At 41.4% G+C, this 25,461-nt stretch overlaps 1 protein-coding gene across 1 annotated transcript in view; it reads right to left on the minus strand.

The window, feature by feature from the left end:
- Positions 1–23,768, minus strand: part of sntg2 (syntrophin gamma 2) — a 218,657-nt gene extending 194,889 nt beyond the window's left edge. The window contains exons 1-2 of the mRNA XM_033022079.1: positions 23,712–23,768; positions 23,434–23,571 (exon numbers count right to left, since the gene is read on the minus strand). Of these exons, the coding sequence (XP_032877970.1) occupies positions 23,434–23,571; positions 23,712–23,768 (195 nt within the window). The remainder of the gene's footprint in view (positions 1–23,433; positions 23,572–23,711) is intronic.
- Positions 23,769–25,461: the final 1,693 nt, after the last annotated feature.

Here is a 25,461-nt window from a genome sequence, read left to right on the forward strand (position 1 = left end):
TGGCTTTGTGCAGTAAAAGAAATAGAATAACAAGGGAATGTTGCAGCATCCAATTAGCTTTCAAGTGTTTGGACAATCTTCGAGAAAAAGGGAATGGTTTGAATGACGTGTTCAATTCTATTCTGACAGATCCATGACCAGAAGAAAAATGTGAGCATTGAAAGATTCCATTTTTGACATGTTCTTGCAATGGGAAATACTAAATATTTATAATGGCAGAAACTTTGAATCTAGAATCCTGACAAGTGCTGAATATAATATAAATAAGTTTGGATATAGGGCTGTCTAATGAAAAACATAATGAATGAGCCTGGAAATAGAAAATACTTTAGGAGTTGCACTGAGATAAACGAGTTGGATAAAACAACAAAATTAATAAAAGAAAAGATGACAACTGTAATATCTCTGGGAAAAGATGCATTTGGATGAAGATTTAATATTAAATGCAGAAGTAAAAGCTATTGAAAATCATCAAAATACATGAAACTACAGGGAGAGGAACTTTGTATTAAATAAATTGGAACAAGTTAGACATCAACAACTTAAAAATGTGCAGTGGAAACAAGTTAATTAGAAATTCATGATCGGATTCTTGAAAGCACAGTTATTTCAAAGGAAAGGATGCTTGAAGTTATTTGGAGCACAACACTATATGTAAACGAGGCAAAGTAAGCCATATAAATTGTTGCAAATCAAAGAACAGTTTAATTCAAGTTCACAGAGTGGAACTAAAGCCACTGCTTAAAATTTAATGTGTAGGAAAGATGCTGATTTAAATCAAAGGTAGACACTAAATGCTGGAGTAACTCAGTGCGACAGGCAGCATCTCTGGAGAGAAGGAATAAGTGATGTTTCGGGTCGAGACCCTTCTTCAGACTGAAGAAGAGTCTCGACCCGAAACGTCTCCCATTCCTTTGCTTAAAATTTGATGTTAGCATTTTGGTTTAGGATATGTGAAGGCAATTTCTGAATATCATCATTAATAGAATAATACAGTGGAAAACAAATATTGATGTACAGGTGAATAATATAAACGAGTCGGACATTAATGAAGATGAGATCACCAGTAGTTGAAATAAAATTAACAGGACTTTCAAGAACAGATAAACCAATAAAATAAGTGTTTGAGGAAATCTATATACACAAACATAGAAACATAGAAAATAGGTGCAGGAGTAGGCCATTCGGCCCTTCGACCCTGCACCGCCATTCAATATGATCATGGCTGATCATCCAACTCAGTATCCCATACCTGCTTTCTCTCCATACCCCCTGATCCCTTTAGCCACAAGGGCCACATCTAACTCCCTCTTAAATATAGCCAATGAACTGGCCTCAACTACCCTCTGTGGCAGAGAATTCCACAGATTCACCACTCTGTGTAAAAAATGATCTTCTCATCTCGGTCCTAAAAGACTTCCCACAGATATTCAGGTTTTAATTCTAAAGAAGGTTCTCGACCTGAAACGTCACCTATTCCTTCGCTCCATAGATGCTGCCTCACCCGCTGAGTTTCTCCAGCATTTTTTGTCTACCTTCAGGTTGTAATTATTCGTGTGCCAAAAGGCTCAAAATGTTTGAAGGCATACTGTACGTACCATTTCAAGTTTTAAATGATTCTGATTCAAAATAAAAACAGAAAATGCTGGAAACACTCAGTAGGTCAGGCAACATTTGTAGAAAGAGAAACAGTATTAATGTTTCCATAAGACATAGAAGCAGAATTATGCCATTTGGCCTAATGAGTCTACTCCAATCATGGCTGATCTATTTTTCCCTCTCAACCACATTCTTCTGCCATCTCTCTATAACCTTAAGTCAAATAGCCTTATGTCAAAAGCCCTTCTTTAATCTACAGTGCAGATAAATAATCTTTGACATGAAATGTTTCTCTTCTACTCATGCCACCTGACTTGCTGAGCGTTTCCGGCATTCTTTATAAATTTGTGGTTTTATTAACTTTCTTTGGATTCTAATATCCATGCACATACATGTGGAGCTATGGTCTGCAGCAGTGGTTGGATAAAGGTAACAGCAAATGTACAGATAACACATCTGTACAGATAATATCAGCTATGTTGCAATAGCTACACCAGCTATATAGTTAAAACTGGGCTAATAATTGGAATGAATGGGTTGCCTGTTTTTGATTTGAATATTTGCTTATGTGTTCACGTAATCCTAGCAAGTGCACAGATAACTAACTGAACAGATAATACAAGTGACTGTATGGATAACAGCTATAACTGTAGAAATAACAACAGCTGTGCAGATAACACAAGTGAGTACAGAGATAACACTCCTGGCAAAGCAGATATTACTGACTATAGATTAACATCTCTGTGGTAACTATGGTGAGAGTACAGACAATACATGTGAGTGTACAGATAACACCGACTGTACAATTGACACAAGCAAGTATCGGGGCAACACCAATGATTGTACAGATAATGCTAACTGTAGAAGTAATAATAGCAACTGAACTGCCAACACAAAGTGCATAGATGATACTAGCTGAAGAAGTAACACTCGAGAGTGTGCAGATAACATTAGTGATAATACAGGTAATGCTGACTATACAGATACCGCCAGTTGGTATGAAAATAACTCCAGCTGCACAAATAACAAAACAAGTGTATGGATAACATTAGCTTATAATAAAATGGTAGCCGTACAGATAACAATGGGAGTGTGGATTTGATAAAGCCACTGCAATTTTGCATTCATTCCCAATGATAAGGTCAAGTACAACCTCTTCTCTGACTGAACCATTTACATATTATCTCAGAAATCTATCATGGACACACTTAACAAATTGTACTCCATCTAAGACAATCCCAGTCACTATCACCATTGTATGTTAAAGGGCTTAATTTCTGTGAGTTACAATTTTGTGACTCATTTACTATCTCTAAAATGGGCTTATCAAAATGGCTGCTGAAAGTGATCATTAACAATACGTCAGAATGCCCTTATTAATATGGCTGCCAGTAGAAGACATGTCCCAAATGTCTATGCCAGTACCATTTACCAATTTTACACCAGGACATTCAAACGATGAGTATTAAACTATGTGCCCCAATATATTTTTGACAAAATGACCACGGCACAGAAGTTGAAATAATCCTGAAAAAAATCATATCTTTAGGCTGTTTTAGAGTTTTAATTTGGTTATTTCATTTCATTAAGCTATAAATCCTTGAAACATGCTCAAAAGAACATTAGAGCTGAAGCAATTCTCTGGTACATTGTCTTCCTTCTTCAGCTGTGAAAGGCATTGTAATGAGTAGGGAAAATGCAGAAGAAGTATTGAATAAGTATAAATCTGATTATGCTATGAGACCGTTGGCAATGATTCACATTATGGTAAGTATTACAGTAATGTTTTTAAAAATTGTATCATATTTGATAATGATATAACTTTTTCCATTATCAAATTCGTACGATAAGATATGCAATTTAATATCTGCCTTACTGATAAAGTCATTCATCAGCGTCGCCAATTTCCCCTTCGTCCTTTATTTCTTTAAAATCTAAAATCCAATTTTGTAGTAGGAGTAATCTAGATATACTGATAGATACATATATTGCAATTCTGTTCACTTACATCTCTTTGCACGTCTCATTTCCAAAAATCGCACAGGTTACACCCGGTTGACTACTTTTGCATCTCCTCCCCTTTCCAGCCTTTTTATGATGTTCTCTAATTTACATCAACCCAATTCTTTTTTTTTCTTCTTAATCAGGCAAGGCTCTTCACACTGTTAAGCAATGTTGATAAATGCAAAGTATGCATTTTTTTGCACTGGACAAATGGAGGCTGTGCTGCAATATAAATGTATCCTAGAAGATACATGTGCTTGGATACAAAATTGGCTTCATGCAAGGAAATGGTGGAAATGTTGTTTTTCAGACTGGAGGTCTGTGACTTGTGGTGAGCCCCAGGGATTGGTGCTGAGCCTATTGCGGTTTGTCGTTTATATCAATGATTTAGATGAGAATGTGCAAGCATGATTAATAAGATTGCAGATGACACTGAAGCAATTGATATCATAGACAGTGAAGATCCTTACCAAAAATTACAGCAGGATCTTGATCAGCTGGGCATGTGGCCTAGAAACATAGAAAACAGGTGCAGGAGTAGGCCATTTGGCCCTTCGAGCTAGCACCACAGTTTAATATGATCATGACTGATCATCCAGAATCTGTACCCTATTCGTGTCTTCTCCCCATATCTCCTGATTCTGTTAACTGTAAGAGCTATGTCTAACTCTCTCTTGAATTCATGCAGTCTGACAAATAGCTAATGGAGTCCAATGCAGGTAAGACTGAGATGTTGCATTTTGCAAAGTCAAACCAGGGCAGGATCTTCACAGTGAATAGTAAGACCCTGGAGATTGTTGTACAGTAGAGGAATCTAGGAATACAGGTGCATTGTTCCATGAAAGTGGCATCACAGGTAGACTAGGTGGTAAAGAAGGCTTTTGGTATATTGACCTTCATCAGTCAGGGTGTTGCGTATAGAAGTCGAGACATTCTGTTGCAGTTGGACAAGACATTTGTGAGGCAGCATTTGGAGTATCATGTTCAGCTTTGGACTCCCTGCTATAAGTACTATATGTCATTAAGCTGGAAATAGGGTTGAGTAGATTTACAAGGATGTTGCTAGCACTCAAAGGGTTGAGTTATAGGGAGAGATTGAACAAGTACGTTATTCCTTGGAGTGCAGAAGGCTAAGGGGTGATCTTATAGGGGTGTAAAACATCATGAAGGGAATTGATAGGATGAATGGGATGACGAGGTTAATGAGCCATTAGGAGGTAGTGACCATAACATGGTCAAGTTTAATCTACAATTCGAGAAGGAGAAGGGTAGATCGGAGGTGTCAGTGTTACAGTTGAATAAAGGGGACTATGGGGTCATGAGGGAGGAGCTGGCCAAAATTGACGGGAAAGATATACTAGCAGGGATGACAGTGGAACAAAAATGGCAGGTATTTCTAGGAATAATACAGAAGGTGCAGGATCAGTTCATTCCTCGGAGGAAGAAAGATTCCAAGGGGAGAAAGGGACGACTATGGCTGACAAGGGACGTCAGGGACAGTATAAAAATTAAAGCGACGAAGTAAAACATAGCAAAGATGAGGGGGAAGCAAGAGGATTGGGTAATGTTTAAAGAACAACAGAAGATAACCAAAAAGACAATACGGGAAGAAAAGATGAGGTACGAAGGTAAGTTAGCCAAGAATATAAAGCAGGATAGTAAAAGCTTCTTTAGGTATGTGAAGAGGAAAAAATTAGTTAAGACCAAAGTTGGACCATTGAAGACTGAAAAAGGTGAAATTATTATGGGGAACAAGGAAATGGCAGATGAGTTGAACAGGTACTTTGGATCTGTCTTCACTAAGAAGGACACAAACAATCTTCCTGATATAGTAGTGGCCAGAGGATCTGGGGTGAAAGAGGAACTGAAGGAAATCCACATTTGGCAGGAAAATGTTGTTGGATAGACTGATGGGATTGAAGGCTGATAAATCCCCAGGGCCTGATGGTCTGCATCCCAGGGTACTTAAGGAAGTTGCTTCAGAAATCGTGGATGCATTGGTGATAATTTTCCAATGTTCTATAGACTCAGGATCAGTTCCTGTGGATTGGAGGGTAGCTAATGTTATCTCACTTTAAAAAAAAAGGCAGGAGAGAGAAAATAGGGATTTATAGACCAGTTAGCCTGACATCGGTGGTGGGGAAGATGCTGGAATCAATTATAAAAGATGAAATAGCCGAACATTTGGATAGCAGTAACAGGATTGGTCCGAGTCAGCATGGATTTACGAAGGGGAAATCATGCTTGACTAATCTTCTGGAATTTTTTGAAGATGTAACTAGGAAAATGGACAAGGGAGAGCCAATGGATGTAGTGTACCTGGACTTTCAGAAAGCATTTGATAAGGTCCCACATAGGAGATTAGTGGGCAAAATTAGGGCACATGGTATTGGGGGTAGAGTGCTAACATGGATAGAGAAGTGGTTGGTGGAAACAAAGAGTAGGAATCAACTGGCAGGTAGTGACTAGTGGGGTACCGCAAGGCTCGGTGCAGGGTCCCCAGCTATTTACAATATACATCAATGATTTGGATGAAGGGATTCAAAGTAACATTAGCAAATTTGCAGATGACACAAAGCTGGGTGGCAGTGTGAACTGTGAGGAGGATGCTATGAGAATGCAGGGTGACTTGGACAGGTTGGGGGAGTGGGCAGATGCATGGCAGATGAAGTTTAATGCGGATGTGAGGTATCCACTTAGGTAGCAAAAACAGCAAGACAGATTACTATCTAAATGGCGTCAAGTTGGGAAAAGGGGAAGTACAACGGGATCTGGGGGTCCTTGTACATCAGTCTATGAAAGTAAGCATGCAGGTGCAGCAGGCAGTGAAGAAAGCGAATGGCATGTTGGCCTTTATAACAAGAGGAATCAAATATAGGAGCAAAGAGGTTCTTCTGCAGCCCTAATTTGAGGAAGGACATTCTTGCTATTGAGGGAGTGCAGCGTAGGTTTACTAGAATAATTCCCGGGATGGCGGGACTGTCATATGCTGAGAGAATGGAGGAGCTGGGCTTATACACTCTGGAGTTTAGAACGATGAGAGGGGATCTCATTGAAACATGTAAGATTTTTAAGGGTTTGGACACGCTAGAGGCAGGAAACATGTTCCCAATGTTGGGGGAGTCCAGAACCAGGGGCCATAGTTTAAGAATAAGGAGTAAGCCATTTAGAACGGAGATGAGGAAACACTTTTTTTCACAGAGAGTTGTGAGTCTGTGGAATTCTCTGCCTCAGAGGGCAGTGGAGGCAGGTTCTCTGGATGCTTTCAAGAGAGAGCTAGATAGGGCTTTTAAAATAGCAGAGTCAGGGGGACATGGGGAGAAGGCAGGAATGGTCTACTGATTGGGGATGATTAGCCATGATCATATTGAATAGCGGTGCTGGCTTGAGGGGCCGAATGGCCTACTCCTGCTATTGTCTATTGAATGCACCAAGTATTTTACCCAGGGTTGGTGAATCAAGAACCGGAGGACATAGGTTTAAGTTGTGGGGGGGGGGGGGGGGGGATTTAATAGAAACCTGAGGGGCAACATTTTCACTCAGAGAGGGTGGTGGGTGCATGGAATGAGCTGCCAGATGTGGTAGTTGACGCAGGTACAATAACAATAATAAGACACTTGGATGGGTACATGGAGAGGGAAGGTTTAGAAGGATATGGACAAATATGGGCAAAATGGACAAGCTGAGGTGGGGCATCTTGGACAAGTTGGGCTGAAGGGCTTGTTTCAGTGCTGTATGACTATATGACTGTATGACTGTGGTAATTCTTTTGGGGCTGATGTTAATTAAATAATTTGGTTTGAGCTCCAGGGAAGTTGGTGATATCACTCACTCCAATTAAGTAAATGATTGCAAAACACAAATTATTCAAAAGATTACAAAGTCTGAATGAGTTAATCTCTTGAAGCTGTTTCAAATGCAACTATAGTGAAAACGTCCTCACAATTAACAGATATGAGTATCCTTAGCCTGTTATTGCTACATAGAGTACTTTGCAAACAAACTTGCCTTTACAAACAACTCAAAATAGTCGACCATTTCTTGGCGGCACTGGTTATGGGAGGCATGTTGTTTGAGAGGCACTTGCTCTTCTTTCAATAACAAAATGGGGTATGTTATGTGCAGTTCAATAATCTGGTGTGATCACACCCTAATGCCTCATTTAAAAGATGATATGCTTCTAACTCAGCCTAAACCCCACACTGAATTATTAACCCAAAGTACATACTTAAATCTGTGGGTTTGCCTGCAGATAAAATATGCCGTGAAAGTACTATCTGGCTTTTAAGAGACGTTTGGATATTCAGGGAATGGAGAGATGTGGATTATGTGCAGACAGTTGGTCTTGGCATCATATCCGGCGCAGACAACCTCAGAGCAGTCCTGAGCTACTCTACCTCATTGGAGACCCTCAGACCATCTTTGATAGCACTTTACTGGACTAAACGTTATTCAAGTTATTCCCTTTATCATGTGCCTGTACACTGTGGATGGCTCGATTTTAATCATGTATTGTCTTTCTGCTGACTGGTTAGCATGCAACAAAAGATTGTTACTGTACCTCCGTACACTTGTCAATAAACTAAACTCAAACTTACTGTCTTTCAGCAATGTAAACAGCTTGGGCATAGATTTAACTGTAAACTTCATCATGAACTCTGAATACAGATTCAATTCTAGTAAAAGTTATGTTATTGGACGTTACACAAAGGAGATGAGTTCATATTCTGCCACAGCAAGAGTCCTGATAGAAGTACATAACATTTATGAGAGGCATAGATGGATTAGACTGTCAGGACTTTTTAACCAGAAGGGAAGTTTCAAATATTAGAGAGCATAGCTTTAAGGCATAGGGGCAAATTGTAAAAGAAACTGGACCAAGTGTGACCTGTTGGGTCCCTGTCACACGGAGGCTTGGTCCCGCAATGCAATATTCCACCACTCACCCATAGCCCCAACTGCGCAGGCGCGGCTGACGGGTTCCCGTTGTGACGCCAGATTCCCGTTGTGATGCGAGTCATGGCAACCCTCCCCAACTGCGCCTTGCCATCCCTCTTCCTACCCCTATCCTCCTCCATTACCCCTCATCCCCCAGCACTCTCTCCCTCACCTCTTCCGCTATCTCTTCCCCTACCCTCAGTCACTCCCTCCATAACTCCTCTCCTCTCCCCTCCCTATCCCCCTTGAATTCATTGTGAGGTGGAATGCTGCTGTGTTTTTTAAAACTGAGTTTTGAGATCCCATTGTGATGTCATTGTGGGATGGAACATTGCTGACGGGCAGTTTATGTAAATTAGATCCCATTGTGGTGTCATTGTCAGGTGGAACACTGCTGGCGGCAGGGCAAGTGGAAAATAAAGTCTTTGTTGCAAAGTTTAAAATGTCAATAACTTGTAAAATATACCATCAATGTGAACAAAACTTGTTTAATTGACATCACAGGACACTGGTGAGTAAGGTGGTGCAAAAATTGTAGCACAATCGTGTACAATTTTTACGCAAATATAGGTACGTACACAAATAGAAATATAGAAACAAGATGAGAGTTTTAGAGACAGATAGACAGATAGACAGATATATGGATGGATGGGACATGATTTTTTACACAGTATGTGGTGACTGCCTGGGACACACTCACTGGGGTTGGTGGTGGAGGCAGATACAATAATGGCATTTAAGAGACTTCTGGACATGGACATTGATATGCAAGGAATAGAGAGATATGGACTATGTACAGGCAGATAAGAGTTGGTCTTGGCATCATGTTCAGCGCAGACATTGTGGGCTGAATGGCCTGTTCCCATGCTGTACTGATCTATGTTCTATAATATCGGGAAAGCACTGTCCTTCACTAGTAGGGGTCACCTGTAACTCCGGTTTCTTTTGGATGCATTGGCCTTCTAATGTAACGTATCAAGATACTAAATCACTCATCACATGCAGATTGAAATAAGGAGGTCAAAACTGTCTTCTCGTGGCAATGAAGATGGGCATTATGTGAGGGTCTTTAGAGAGAATCCATATTGAAGAAACAACCTTAGTTAGCTGTCAGAATAGCTGGGGAACTGGCTTTAGTAATCTAGACTGGCGATTGGTCAAATTAATTTTGCCGACAACTACAAATGAACCATACAAAAGGGAGGTTGGTGGAAAATTATGAGTTGGAACGAAGGGTGTGCGGAACTGAATCTGGCCACGTGCTACAAAAATTCTCTTTGCTCCTTAAATTAGACGAGGAAAGGAAACCTAAATTCTAATCTCAAACATTAAGCCATGAGGAATTGAAGCAAGAACAAACAGTTTTTCGGGTCCATCCATCCCTTTTATAGACAGTCAATATCTTCTCATGGTTTGATGAGAACAGTTTTATAAAGCCTCATTTTTATTAGCAACGAAGAATGCCATGCCTGCTGTGAATTTAACAATCATTTCATGACTCATGTCCTTCTTTACATAAAACAATTTAAAGAGATTGAAATTAAGGAGCATGATATAGATGTCAACTTTTCTCTGAAAAAACCCAAAGATTACTGTACTTTGTTATGATGGCAATGCTTTTTCTTTAAGCTAATGCTTTAAAAAAATCTAACAATGCCACAATTAATGAAGTTAGATAAATTGCATTGGCTTAATATACCTTGCATTGCTCATCTTGTTGGGTGCTTGGCTGTAAATCTTTCAACTTTCCTGTTACTTTGAATTTACAGATTACCGTGAGACATACAAACTTTGTCTTTCAAAACCTCCATGGATGTGAAATCTTTATCATTTTAGCTAAACAGTCAAATATTAGCAGAAACATTATTCTGCTTTCTTACCGACAATGTAATTAACATTTAACGGAAAATGCTGCGGGGTAGACAAGGGTGCTAACACAGAAATATCATGTTATGAAGACATTTCACTTTCTTTGTTCTCAGCAACTGATGCTTCCAGATGGGGTGGAAGATTGCAACCTCCCTGTTTCGACTAATGCGATCAACTAAGCAACATGCACAATCAAATAAGATCAAATAGAACAAGTTGTCCTACAACTTTAGGCTATGCACGCCATACGCAAGAAGAAGAAGATACTTCCAGGTGTTAACTGAGGCAAAAACTAGGTTTGCTTGTACTACCTTGTTCCCAACCTCAGCCATCCAGCCATCAGATTCCAGGGCAGAAAAAGCTCCCTGATAAACCCTGGCTTGAAAACCACTACTAGGATTTAAGTCTTTGTGGATCAATCTCTGTGCTTTAAACACAAAGTCAACCAACTTACCAGGTAAAGCAGTGCCCATATTTTAACCTCTCTTTTTATTCTTCCTCATTTCGTTCTGGAAGGAGGAACATGTCAAACTTCCCTCACTAATACAGTTCTGATCATTAACAAAATCACAACATTTCGGCGGATTCACTGAATTTATTTAAATTTCTGCCACTTTCCACAGCACTTCAAATAAATAGTTTTGGATTCAAAACCAGTATACCAATTTATTAATCTTCACCGACACAGTAACAATATCCTACACACACTAGGGACAATTTACAATTTTTAACAAGCCAATTAGCCAACAAACCTGTAACTCTTTGGAGTATGGAAGGAAACCAGAGCACCCGGAGAAAACTCAAGCAGGTCATGGGGAGAATGTGCAAACTGCATTCAGGCAGCACCCGTAGTCAGGATCGAACCAGGGTCTCTGGCGCTGTAAGGCAGCAACACTACTGCTACACCACCCCTTCAGTGTTCAAAAGTGAATTGTGAAAAGTTTGTTTGTTGTGTCTGTTCCAGATGATTATGTAGTCAGGAAGCATATAATTTATTATTTATAAAGCAATGACTACATTATCGGGATGTTAAGTGCACGACTTGTGTTTCCTACAAGTAGTCGTCAAATAAAACAAAAATAATGGTATTTGCTGTAATTATGCTCCTTACAGGACAGACTCCATATGTCACCACTTGTTGTGAAGTTGTAAATATATTTTTCATAATTATGCTTACAATTTTGTTTCATGTAATGAACTGTGTATGCATGCCACAATATAACATGCTGATTACCCGCTGATCTCAATCAGTATTTACTGAATTATTCAATTTTAAAATGCCATTCATTTCAAGGTACCTTGTTCATATGGCATTATATTACTTGGGTTTGTGGCTCTGGCTGTCTTTATTCAACGTTATTCATGTTATACGGATCTAGTCCTTTGATCCCATTGGGTAAATTTATTGAAGCTTTAGAAAATGCTAACATTTATGGAATATGTGCATTCTGAAAGCAGAGGATGGTTTGGCCTTAAGTGTATTGTGCCACATGATCCATAGGAACAGCCATCCACAACCATCCTTGCAGTTTTGGCAATCATTGCCTACCATGTCAGCCTTCAATCATCAATATGCAGCTTTGTTCAGTCCGCCTTGGCCTACGTGATCTCCTGGACGCCAAACACTTTAACTTCCTTTTCCATTCCCACACTGACCTTTCTGTCCTCAGCCTCCTCCATTGTCAAAGTAAGCCCAAATGCAAATTGGAGGAACAGCACCTCATATTTCGTTTGGGCAGCTTACAACCCAGCGGTATGAATATTGATTTATGCAACTTCCAAGTAACCCTTGCATTCCAGATAGATAGAGCTCTTAAAGATAGCGGAGTCAAGGGATATGGTGACAAAGCAGGAACGGAGTACTGATTGTGTAATGATCAGCCATGATCACATTGAATGGCAGTGCTGGCTCGAAGGGCCTACTCCTGCATCTATTGTCTATTGTCTCTCTCCATCCTGCCCCCACCCTAGTCATCGTACTAGTTTCACTGTCATCCTGTTGAGTTTCAATGTTTGTATAACTCGTTATCACCAACCCCACATTCAACAATGGACCATGGAGGGCTCTACCTTCCCTTGATCATTGTTGCTTTTCACATATCTTTCATTCATTTGCTCTATATCTTTCTATGTCACCATCTATACCTCTCATTTCCCTTTCCTGACGCTCAGGTTGAAGAATGGTCACGACCTGAAACATCACCTATTCCTTTTCTCCAGAGATGCAGCCTGACCCGATGAGTTACCCCAGCATTTTATGTCTATCTGCAAGAAAGGTCATGTGACCAGTCCACTTGCACACTGAGGATCTCACTTCCTTTGTCTCCAGCTGATGGACATGGAACCTCAAGGTGATGCTCCCCAGCCATCTCCTCTTGGTGGCCTCATGCTCTTCTCCTACCTCGAGAGAGAATATAGCTGAGAAATGACTCTGGAACTCCCAAATCTACCAATAGGATGAAAGAATTTGAAAAGTTTACTTTAAAATAATACATTAGGTTCAAGTTCTATCTTCGTTTGGAGACATAAGAGACTGCAGATGCTGGTACCTGGCCTAAAAACAAACAAACAACTGGATGAAATAAATGGGTCAGGCAGCATCTGTGGGGGATCTCTGAAGATCTTTCCTGGTCCGAGAACACTGATGCAATTATTAAGAAAGCACATCAATGCCTCTACTTCCTGAGAAGATTACGGAGAGTCAGTTTGTCAAGGAGGACTCTCTCTAACTTCTACAGGTGAACAGTAAAGAGCATGCTGACTGGTTGCATCGTGGCTTGGTTCGGCAACTTGAGCGCCCTGGAGAGGAAAAGACTACAAAAAGTAGTAAACACTGCCCAGTTCATCATCGGCTCTGACCTCCCTTCCATCGAGGGGATCTATCACAGTCGCTGCCTCAAAAGGGTGGCAGTATCATCAAGGACCCAGATCATCCTGGCCACACACTCATCTCCCCGCTACCTTCAGGTAGAAGGTACAGGAGCCTGAAGACTGCAACAACCAGGTTCAGGAATAACTACTTCCCCACAGCCATCAGGCCATTAAACTTGGCTCGGACAAAACTCTGAACATTAATAGCCCATTATCTGTTTATTTGCACTTTATCAGCTTATTTATTCATGTGTGTATATATTTATATAATGGTATATGGACACTCAGGGAGTGGACGCATTGGAGATCATTTTCCAATGTTCAATAGATTCAGGATCAGTTCCTGTGGATTGGAGGATAGCTAATGTTATCCCACTTTTCAAGAAAGGAGCGAGAGAGAAAACGGGGAATTACAGACCAGTTAGCCTGACTTCGGTGGTGGGAAAGATGCTGGAGTCAATTATTAAAGAGGTAATAATGGGGCATTTGGATAGCAGTAAAAGGATTAGTCCAAGTCAACATGGATTTATGAAAGGGAAATCATGCTTGACTAATCTTCTGGAATTTTTTGAGGATGTGACAAGTAAAATGGATGAAGGGGTGCCAGTGGATGTAGTGTATCTAGACTTTCAGAAAGCCTTTGATAAGGTCCCTCGGGAGACTGGTGATTAAAATTATAGCACATGATATTGGGGGTAAGGTGTTGACATGGATAGAAAATTGGTTGGCAGACCGGAAGCAAAGAGTAGGAGTGAACGGGTCCTTTTCAGAATGGCAGGCAGTGGCGAGTGGAGTGCCGCAAGGCTCGGTGTTGGGGCCGCAACTGTTTACCATATATATTAATGATTTGGAAGAGGGAATTAGGAGCAACACTAGCAAGTTTGCAGATGACAAAAAGCTGGGTGGCAGTGTGAACTGTGAAGAGGATGTTAGGAGGTTGCAGGGTGACCTGGACAGGTTGAGTGAGTGGGCAGATGCGTGACAGATGCAGTATAATATAGATAAATGTGAGGTTATCCACTTTGGGGGCAAAAACAAGGGGGCAGATTATTATCTCAATGGGGTTAGGTTAGGTAAGGGGGAGGTGCAGCGAGACCTGGGCATCCTTGTACACCGGTCACTGAAAGTTGGCTTACAGGTACAGCAGGCAGTGAAGAAAGCTAATGGAATTTTGGCCTTCATAACAAGAGGATATCAGTATAGGAGTAAAGTGGTTCTTCTACAGTTGTATAGGGCTCTGGTAAGACCACACCTGGAGTATTGTGTACAGTTTTGGTCTCCTAATTTGAGGAAGGACATCCTTGTGATTGAGGCAGTGCAGCGTAGGTTCACGAGATTGATCCTTGGGATGGCGGGACTGTCTATGAAGAAAGATTGAAAAGACAAGGCTTGTATTCACTAGAGTTTAGAAGGATGAGGGGGATCTTATAGAAACATATAAAATTATAAAAGGACTGGACAAGCTAGATGCAGGAAAAATGTTCACAAAGTTGGGCGAGTCCAAAACCAGGGGCTACAGTCTTAGAATAAAGGGGAGGTCATTTAAGACTGAGGTGAGAAACACTTTTTCACCCAGAGAGTTGTGAATTTATGGAATTCCCTGCCACAAAGGGCAGGGGAGGCCAAGTCACTGGATGGATTTAAGAGAGAGTTAGATAGAGCTCTAGGTACTTGTGGAGTCAAGGGATATGGGGAGAAGGCAGGCACGGGTTATTGATAGGGGACGATCAGCCATGATCACAATGAATGACGGTGCTGGCTCGAAGGGCCGAATGGCCTCCTCCTGCACCTATTTTCTATGTTTCTATGTTTCTATGTTTCTATGACACACTGATCTGTTCTGTAGTCATGCCTAAGGGGATGGTGTAGTCATGCCTAAGGGAACGGGTGGCCACTAGCCAGCGTAGCAGTAGGCAGGTAGTGCAGGAGTCCCCTGCGGTCATCTCCCTCGTAAACAGGTATACCATTTTGGATACTGTTGGGGGAGATGGCTCATCAGGGGAAGGCAGCAGCAGCCAAGTTCATGGCACCATGGGTGGCTCTGCGGCACAGGAGGGGAGAAAAAAGTGTGGAAGGGCAATAGTAATAGGGGATTCAATTGTAAGGGGAATAGATAGGCGTTTCTGCGGCCGCAAACGAGACTCCAGGATGGTATGTTGCATCCCTGGTGCAAGGGTCAGGGATGTCACTGAACGGCTGCAGAACATTCTGGAGGGGGAGGGTGAACAGCCAGTTGTCGTGGTGCACATTGGCACCAACGATATAGGTAAAAAAAGGGATGAGGTCCTACAAGGTGAATTTAGGGAGCTAGGAGATAAACTTAAAAGTAGGACCTCAAAGGTAATAATCTCTGGATTACTACCAGTGCCACGGGCTAGTCAGAGTAGAAATAGGAGGATATTGCAGATGAATACGTGGCTTGAAAAATGGTGCAAGTGGGAGGGATTCAAATTTCTAGGTCATTGGAACCAGTTCTGGCGGAGGTGGGACCAGAACAAACAGGACGGTCTGCACCTGGGCTGGAATGGAACCAATGTCCTTGGAGGAGTGTTTGCTAGTGCTGTCGGGGAGGATTTAAACTAATGTGGCGGGGGGGATGGGTGCAAGAGCAGAGAGACAGAGGGGTGTAAAATGAGGGTAGAAGCAATAGGTAGCAAGGTGAAAAGTAAAAGTGGCAGGCAGGCAAATCCAGGGCAAAAATCAAAAAGGTCCACTTTTCAACATAATTGTATAAGGGGTAAGAGTGTTTTAAAATCAAGCCTGAAGGCTTTGTATTTTAATGCAAGGAGCATTCGTAATAAGGTGGATGAGTTGAATGTGCAGATAGTTAATAATGAATATGATATAGTTGGGATCACGGATACATGGCTCCAGGTTGACCAAGGCTGGGAGCTGAACATCCAGGGATATTCAATATAACCATATAACCATATAACAATTACAGCACGGAAACAGGCCATCTCGACCCTTCTAGTCCGTGCCGAACACGTATTCTCCCCTAGTCCCATACACCTGCGTTCAGACCATAACCCTCCATTCCTTTCCCGTCCATATAACTATCCAATTTATTTTTAAATGATAAAAACTAACCTGCCTCCACCACCTTCACTGGAAGCTCATTCCACACAGCCACCACTCTCTGAATAAAGAAGTTCCCCCTCATGTTACCCCTAAACTTCTGTCCCTTAATTCTCAAGTCATGTCCCCTTGTTTGAATCTTCCCTACTCTCAGTGGGAAAAGTTTATTTACGTCAACTCTGTCTACCCCTCTCATCATTTTAAAGACCTCTATCAAGTCCCCCCTTAACCTTCTGCACTCCAAAGAATAATGCCCTAACTTGCACAACCTTTCTCTGTAACTTAGTTGCTGAAACCCAGGCAACATTCTAGTAAATCTCCTCTGTACTCTCTCTATTTTGTTGACATCCTTCCTACAATTAGGCGACCAAAATTGTACACCATACTCCAAAATTGGCCTCACCAATGCCTTGTACAATTTTAACATTACATCCCAACATCTATACTCAATGGTCTGATTTATAAAGGCCAGCACACCAAAAGCTTTCTTTACCACCCTATCTACATGAGATTCCACTTTCAGGGAACTGTGCACAGTTATTCCCAGATCCCTCTGTTCACCTGCATTCTTCAATTCCCTACCATTTACCATGTACGTCCTATTTTGATTTGTCCTGCCAAGATGTAGCACCTCACACTTATCAGCATTAAACTCCATCTGCCATCTTTCAGCCCACTCTTCCAACTGGCATAAATCTCTCTGTAGACTTTGAAAACCTACTTCATTATCCACAACCCCAACTATCTTAGTATCATCTGCATACTTACTAATCCAATTTACCACACCATCATCCAGATCATTGATGTACATGACAAACAACAGTGGACCCAACACAGATCCCTGTGGCACCCCACTAGTCACTGGCCTCCAACCTGACAAACAACCATCCACCATTACTCTCTGGCATCTCCCATTCAGCCACTGTTGAATCCATCTTGCTACTCCACCATTAATACCCAACCATTGAACCTTCTTAACCAACCTTCCGTGAGGAACCTTGTCAAAGGCCTTACTGAAGTCCATATATACAACATCCACTGCTTTACCCTCATCAATTTCCCGAGTAACCTCTTCAAAAAATTCAAGAAGATTAGTCAAACATGACCTTCCAGGCACAAATCCATGTTGACTGTTCCTAATCAGACCCTGTTTATCCAGATGCTTATATATATTATCTCTAAGTATCCTTTCCATTAATTTGCCCACCACTGACGTCAAACTAACAGGTCTATAATTGCTAGGTTTACTCTTAGACCCCTTTTTAAACAATGGAACAACATGCGCAGTACGCCAATCCTCCGGCACTATTCCCGTTTCTAATGACATTTGAAATATTTCTGTCATAGCCCCTGCTATTTCTACACTAACTTCCCTCAATGTCCTAGGGAATATCCTGTCCGGACCTGGAGACTTATCCACTTTTATATTTCTCAAAAGTGTCAGTACTTCCTCTTCTTTGATCCTCATAGTTTCCATAGCTACTCTACTTGTTTCCCTTACCTCACATAATTCAATATCCTTCTCCTTGGTGAATACCGAAGAAAAGAAATTGTTCAATATCTCCCCCATCTCTTTTGGCTCTGCAGATAGCTGTCCACTCTGACTCTCTAATGGACCAATTTTATCCCTCGTTATCCTTTTGCTATTAATATAGCTGTAGAAACCCTTTGGATTTACTTTCACCTTACTTGCCAAAGCAACCTCATATCTTCTTTTAGCTTTTCTAATTTCTTTCTTAAGATTCTTTTTACATTCTTTATACTCCTCAAGCACCTCATTTACTCCATGCTGCCTATAATTATTGTAGATCTCTCTCTTTTTCCGAACCAAGTGTCCAATTTCCCTTGAAAACCATGGCTCTTTCCAATTTTTACTATTTCCTTTCAACCGAACAGGGACATAAAGATTCTGTACTCTTAAAATTTCACCTTTAAATGTCCTCCATTTCTCTTCCACATCTTTCCCATAAAACAAACTGTCCCAATTTACTCCTTTTAAATCCTTTCGCATCTCCTCAAAGTTAGCCTTTCTCCAATCAAAAATCTCAACCCTAGGTCCAGTTCTGACCCTCTCCATAATTATATTGAAACTAATGGTATTGTGATCACTGTTCCCGAACTGTTCCCCAACGCATACCTCTGCCACCTGACCCGTCTCATTTCCTAACAGGAGGTCCAGCACCGCCCCTTCTCTAGTAGGTACTTCTATGTATTGCTGCAAAAAACTATCCTGCACACATTTTACAAACTCCAACCCATCCAGCCCATTTACAGAATGTGTTTCCCAGTCTATGTGTGGAAAATTGAAATCTCCCACAATCACTACCTTGTGCTTACTACTAATATCTGCTATCTCCTTACATATTTGCTCTTCCGATTCTCGCTCCCCATTTGGCGGTCTATAGTACACCCCTATAAGTGTTGCTACCCCTTTCCCATTTCTCAGTTCCACCCAAATAGCCTCCCTAGACGAGCCCTCTAATCTATCCTGCCAAAGCACTGCTGTAATATCTTCCCTGATAAGCAATGCAACACCTCCACCTCTTGCCCCTCCAATTCTATCACACCTGAAGCAACGAAATCCTGGAATATTTAGTTTCCAATCACAGCCCTCCTGCAACCATGTTTCACTGATCGCCACAACATCATACTTCCAGGTGTCAATCCAGGCTCTAAGTTCATCCACCTTTCTTACAATGCTCCTAGCATTAAAATATACACATTTAAGAAACCCACCATTTCTTATTCTCTGTTTATTTTCTTTTTCTTCTCTCTCCCCTACATTTTGGGTCAGAGTGCTACCATTCTCTGCCTCCTGCCTTACACACTGACTGCTAGCTTTCCCAATTCGAGTCCCTCCCCCCAACCATACTAGTTTAAAGTCTCCCCAGTAGCCTTTTCAAATCTCCCCGCCAGGATATTGGTCCCCCTCGAGTTCAAGTGCAACCCGTCCTTTCTGTACAGGTCGCACCATCCCCAAAAGAGGTCCCAATGATCCAGAAACTTTAATCCATACCCACTGCACCAGTCCCTCATCCACGCATTTATTCTCCACCTCGCTCCATTCCTACTCTCACTGTCGCGTGGCACAGGCAGTAATCCTGAGATTGTTACCTTTGCAGTCCTTCTCCTTAACTCTCTACCTAACTCCCTAAATTCTTCTTTCAGGACCTCTTCTCTTTTTTTACCTATGTCGTTGGTACCTATATGTACCATAACCTCAGGCTCCTCTCCCTCCCATTTCAGGATTTCTTGGACACGTTCAGACACATCCCTGACCCTGGCACCAGGGAGGCAAACTACCATCCGGGTCTCCTGACTGCGTCCACAGAATCGCCTATCCGACCCCCTGACTATAGAGTCCCCTATTACAATTGCCCTCCTCTTCTTTTCCTTACCCTTCTGAGCAACAGGACCGGTCTTTGTGCCAGAGGCCCGGCCAATATTCAGGAGGGATAAACAGAAAGGAAAAGGAGGTGGGGTAGCGTTGCTGGTTAGAGAGCAGATTAACGCAATAGAAATTAAGGACATTAGCTTGGAGGATGTGGAATCGATATGGGTAGAGCTGCGAAACACTAAGGGGCAGAAAACGCTAGTGGGAGTTGTGTACAGGCCACCTAACAGTAGTAGTGGAGTTGGGGATGGCATCAAACAGGAAATTAGAAATGCGTGCAACAAAGGTAAAACAGTTATAATGGGTGACTTCAATCTACATATAGATTGGGTGAATCAAATTGGCAGGGATGCTGAGGAAGAGGATTTCTTGGAATGTGTGCGGGATAGTTTTCTAAACCAACATGTAGTGGAACCAACGAGAGAGCAGGCATTTCTAGACTGAGTATTGAGTAATGAGGAAGGGTTAGTTAGCAGTCTTGTTGTGTGTGGCCCTTTGGGCAAGAGTGACCATAATATGGTTGAGTTCTTCATTAGGATGGAGAATGACATTGTTAATTCAGAAACAAGTGTCCTAAACTTAAAGAAAGGTGACTTTGAGGGTATGAGACGTGAATTGGCCAAGATAGCCTGGCAATTGATTCTTAAAGGGTTGACGGTGGATATACAATGGAAGGCATTTAAAGACTGCATGGATGAACTACAACAATTGTTCATCCCAGTTTGGAAAAATAATAAATCAGGGAAGGTAGTGCATCCGTGGATAACAAGGGAAATCAGGGATAGTATCAAAACAAAAGATGAAGCGTACAAATTAGCCAGAAAAAGCAGCCTACCAGAGGACTGGGAGAAATTCATAATCCAGCAGAGGAGGACAAAAGGCTTAATTAGGAAAGGGAAAAAAGATTATGAAAGAAAACTGGCAGGGAACATAAAAACTGACTGCAAAAGCTTTTATAGATATGTGAAGAGGAAAAGATTAGATAAAACAAATGTAGGTCCCTTGCAGTCAGAAACAGGCGAATTGATCATGGGGAACAGGGACATGGTAGACCAATTGAATAACTACTTTGTTTCTGTCTTCACTAAGGAAGACATAAATAATCTGCCGGAAATAGCAAGGGACCGGGGGTTAAATGAGATGGAGGAACTGAGTGAAATCCACGTTAGCCGGGAAGTGGTGTTAGGTAAATTGAATGGATTGAAGGCCGATAAATCCCCAGGGCCAGATAAGTTGCATCCCAGAGTACTTAAGGAAGTAGCCGCAGAAATAGTGGATGCGTTAGTGCTAATTTTTCAAAACTCTTTAGATTCTGGAGTAATTACTGAGGATTGGAGGGTAGCTAATGTAACACCACTTTTTAAAAAGGGAGGGAGAGAGAAAACGGGGAATTACAGACCAGTTAGTCTAACATTGGTGGTGGGGAAAATTCTGGAGTCAGTTATTAAAGATGGGATAGCAGCACATTTGGCAAGTGGTGAATTCATTGGACAAAGTCAACATGGATTTATGAAAGGTAAATCATGTCTGATGAATCTTATAGAATTTTTCGAGGATGTAACTAGTAGAGTGGATAAGGGAGAACCAGTGGATGTGTTATATCTGGACTTTCAGAAGGCTTTCGACAAGGTCCCACATAAGAGATTAGTATACAAACTTAAAGCACACGGTATTGGGGGTTCAGTATTGATGTGGATAGAGAACTGGCTGGCAGACAGGAAGCAAAGAGTAGGAGTAAACGGGTCCTTTTCAGAATGGCAGGCAGTGACTAGTGGGGTACCGCAAGGCTCAGTGTTGGGACCCCAGCTATTTACAATATATATTAATGATCTGGATGAGGGAATTGAATGCAACATCTCCAAGTTTGCGGATGACACGAAGCTGGGGGGCAGTGTTAGCTGTGAGGAGGATGCTAATAGGCTGCAAGGTGACTTGGATAGGTTGGGTGAGTGGGCAAATGCATGGCAGATGCAGTATAATGTGGATAAATGTGAGGTTATCCACTTTGGTGGGAAAAACAGGTAAGTAGACTATTATCTGAATGGTGGCCGATTAGGAAAAGGGGAGATGCAACGAGACCTGGGTGTCATGGTACACCAGTCATTGAAAGTAGGCATGCAGGTGTAGCAGGCAGTGAAGAAAGCAATTGGTATGTAAGCATCCATAGAAAAGGATTTGAGTATAAGAGCAGGGAGGTTCTACTGCAGTTGTACAGGGTCTTGGTGAGACCACACCTGGAGTATTGCGTACAGTTTTGATCTCCTAATCTGAGGAAAGACATTCTTGCCATAGAAGGAGTACAGGGAAGGTTCGCCAGACTGATTCCTGGGATGGCAGGACTTTCATATGAAGAAAGACTGGATAGACTCGGCTTGTACACACTAGAATTTAGAAGATTGAGGGGGGATCTTATAGAAACATACAAAATTCTTAAGGGGTTGGACAGGCTAGATGCAGGAAGATTGTTCCCGATGTTGGGGAAGTCCAAAACTAGGGGTCACAATTTAAGGATACGAGGGAAGTCTTTTAGGACCGAGATGAGAAAATCATTTTCTACACAGTGGTGAATCTGTGGAATTATCTGCCACAGAAGGTAGTTGAGGCTAGTTCATTGGCTATATTTAAGAGGGAGTCTGATGTGGCCCTTGTGGCTAAAGGGAGCAGGGGGTATGGAGAGAAGACAGGGATGTGATACTGAGTTGGATGATCAGCCATGATCATATTGAATGGCGTGCAGGCTCGAAGGGCCGAATGGCCTACCCCTGCACCTATTTTCTATGTTTCTATGTTTCTGTTGTGCTGAAGCAAAGCAAGAATTTCATTGTCCTATCAGGGACACATGACAATAAAGTCTCTTGAATCTTGAAAAAGATGGTCGACACTTTAGGTCAAGACCATGAATCAAGATTTAGAGTTTAAAGTTTAGAGGTACAGTGTGGAAACAGGCCCTTTGGCCCACTAAGTCCCCATCAATCAACGATCACCCATATACTATTTCTATGTCCTTTACACTAGGCAATTTACAGAAGCCAATTAACCTACAAACTCACACATCTTTGGAGTCTGGGAGGAAACCAGAGCACCCGGAGAAAACCCATACAGCACAGGGAGAACGTACCAACTCTGCACAGACAGCAACTGTAGTCAGGATCAAACCCGGGTCTCTGGCACTGTGTAGCAGCAGCTCCACTGCTGCACCACTGTGCCGCTCTTGGTTTTGATACACTTAGTTGGATGTGCTAATGCAGGGTCTCCAACCAAACCATCGGTTGGCCTTCACTGAGTGTTTACTCACTGAACTCCTCTTGCAGTTAGATTTTTGCCCTGATAATTGTTTTTCTGAATCTTACTGGTTGGTGCTTTGAGCATACAATTTTCATGTGCACACAACGTTTGCACAATTCAATCGTGGCAGAGGAATCCAGCAGCCTCGACATCTTGTGTCTCCTGTGAATGCAATGGTTTCACATCAATGGTTAAGTAATGACAGTTCATATTGTATGCAGGCAGCTGATGATCCAGATTCATTCCATCAGTCTTGGCTTTGTCCTCATTTAAATTATGATCATAGAAGGAAATGGCTGACACGGAAGAAATTGGACTACCTATTGCCATAATTTGGCTATTTGAGGAGAATCATAAATTATTTGTATTTTTCTTTAAAAAAAAAGGTTACTTACATTTGAATCAGAATCACTTCCATTGACACAAACAACATCTTGCTTTTGAATTGTTAGGACATCTTTTGATAGCTTTAGTCGGATGTCATAGGCATTCTCAGATTCCTCATCAAAAAGACGTGCGATGCCAGTCTTAGTCTGCAAGACAAAATATATTTTTCTCTGTAAAATATAACTTATTCCATGATTTATCTATAGTTTCACTGGCATGACCCATGTTCATTCCAATGGTTTTGATTCACAAATGTTCTCATTTTTTTCTGCTCCCTCCTGGATACATGGACTTGTTTGGATACAGCACAAACACGGGTAGGCCTCTGTTCTTCACTCTTCATAACTCATTTCCGTTTGGTCGTCTAAAGGCGCCTTCCTCGGTTAATGCTATGCTCACACAGAATTCATTTGACACAGAGGGATCACGAGATCATGATCTGTTATAGGCATTAGGAAATTAGTGCAGGTAGATGGGACTAGGGGAAAATAAGTGTTTGGCACAGACTTGAAGGGCCGAGATGGCCTGTTTTCCGTGCTGTAATTGTTATATGGTTATATGGTTATTAAGATAATTCCCCATTTATCTGGGTGCTTTGACAATCACTGTTAAGATTACAAAGGATTAAGTCTAGGGTGAGACAAAGAACTGCAGATGCTAGAATCTAGAGCAAAGACAGAGTGCTGGAGAAACTTTGTAGGTCAGGCAGAATCTTTAGAGGGAATGGACGGGTGACCACTTGAGTCGGGACCCTTCAGAGTGATTCAATCCAGGGTCTTTGTGGCACTTGGTAAACTGTCAGATAACACCTTCACTCATTAACTCATTGGAATAAGCTTCCGTGCAAATCTCATTTGGGTTATTTGTGGTGAAAGAGATGTGGCGGCTAATAAACCTCACATTTGTACAAAAGGTAGGAACATAAATTCCATCCAATTCTTAAAAAATTAGAATCTGCAAGAAAGTGGGTAGGTCATGGAAAATGAATTAAATTAAAAATGACAGCGTGGGTTCTTTTCTGTTCCAATATAATATTTCATTCTATATCCAGCTGATCATGTTCTTTTGGTCTAATTGAAAATGACCATCTTTAAATAACAATTTCAAAACCTAATAGCTCTTTGTATTAATATTACACCTACCATTGTTTTCATTAGTGACCAATGACATTGTAACCAGGGGGCAGTTATATAAATGTAGCTCACTTAATTGGATAAGAAAATATCTCATTGATTTTTTTATATGTGGCCAAGCACATTATGAGATGATGTTAGCTGTGAGGTCATATGTTACCACAGGATGAACATTTAAAAATTAAACGTTGCTCATAATAATCTTGGACATTATTTTCCACATTATCTACCTACAATTATAAAGAAATGGATTTGAAATCATTTTTGTTGTCATATTTGATGCAGGCTGCTATTTAAATAACTAGAAAGTATAATAACAAAGTTAAGTGTGCAAGGATAAAATTTGCCTTGAGGTTTTGGAGTCACTTTATGTTCGGTAAATCATTGGATCTCAGAGGTACAAAGCACTGGAGCAGTCCTGCACAGCCTAGGCACACTCCTGGTCTAATGTAACACTTGTGCATACATGTCTTTGGTTCCCATCATATTGGGACTCAAGCAATCTTTCCAGATAAGGCAGTGAGTCACCTGCATTTCCACCAGTCTAGTGCACTGACTCCATGTGCACAATGTGGTCTCCGCTGCATTGGAGAACCAACACAGACTGAGCGACCACTTTGTGGAATGCTGGGATTCAGTCTGTAGGAACAATCCTGAATTACTGTTTGTCCATCACTTTAATTCTCCATCCCACTGCAACCTTTATGTCTGTGGCCTTCTATGATATTACAATACATGCTTGCGCAACATATCTTCATTTTCAACCTGGGCACATCGCAGGCCTCTGTTCTCAATATGAAATTGTATACCTTTAGCTAACTCACTCTTTCTGTTGTATGGGAACTGACACATTTTACCAGCCATCTCTCTATGATTCTGGTACAGTTTTCCTTTCTCCATTAC

Source organism: Amblyraja radiata, chromosome 5, assembly GCF_010909765.2.
Source record: "Amblyraja radiata isolate CabotCenter1 chromosome 5, sAmbRad1.1.pri, whole genome shotgun sequence".
Lineage (NCBI taxonomy): Eukaryota > Metazoa > Chordata > Chondrichthyes > Rajiformes > Rajidae > Amblyraja > Amblyraja radiata.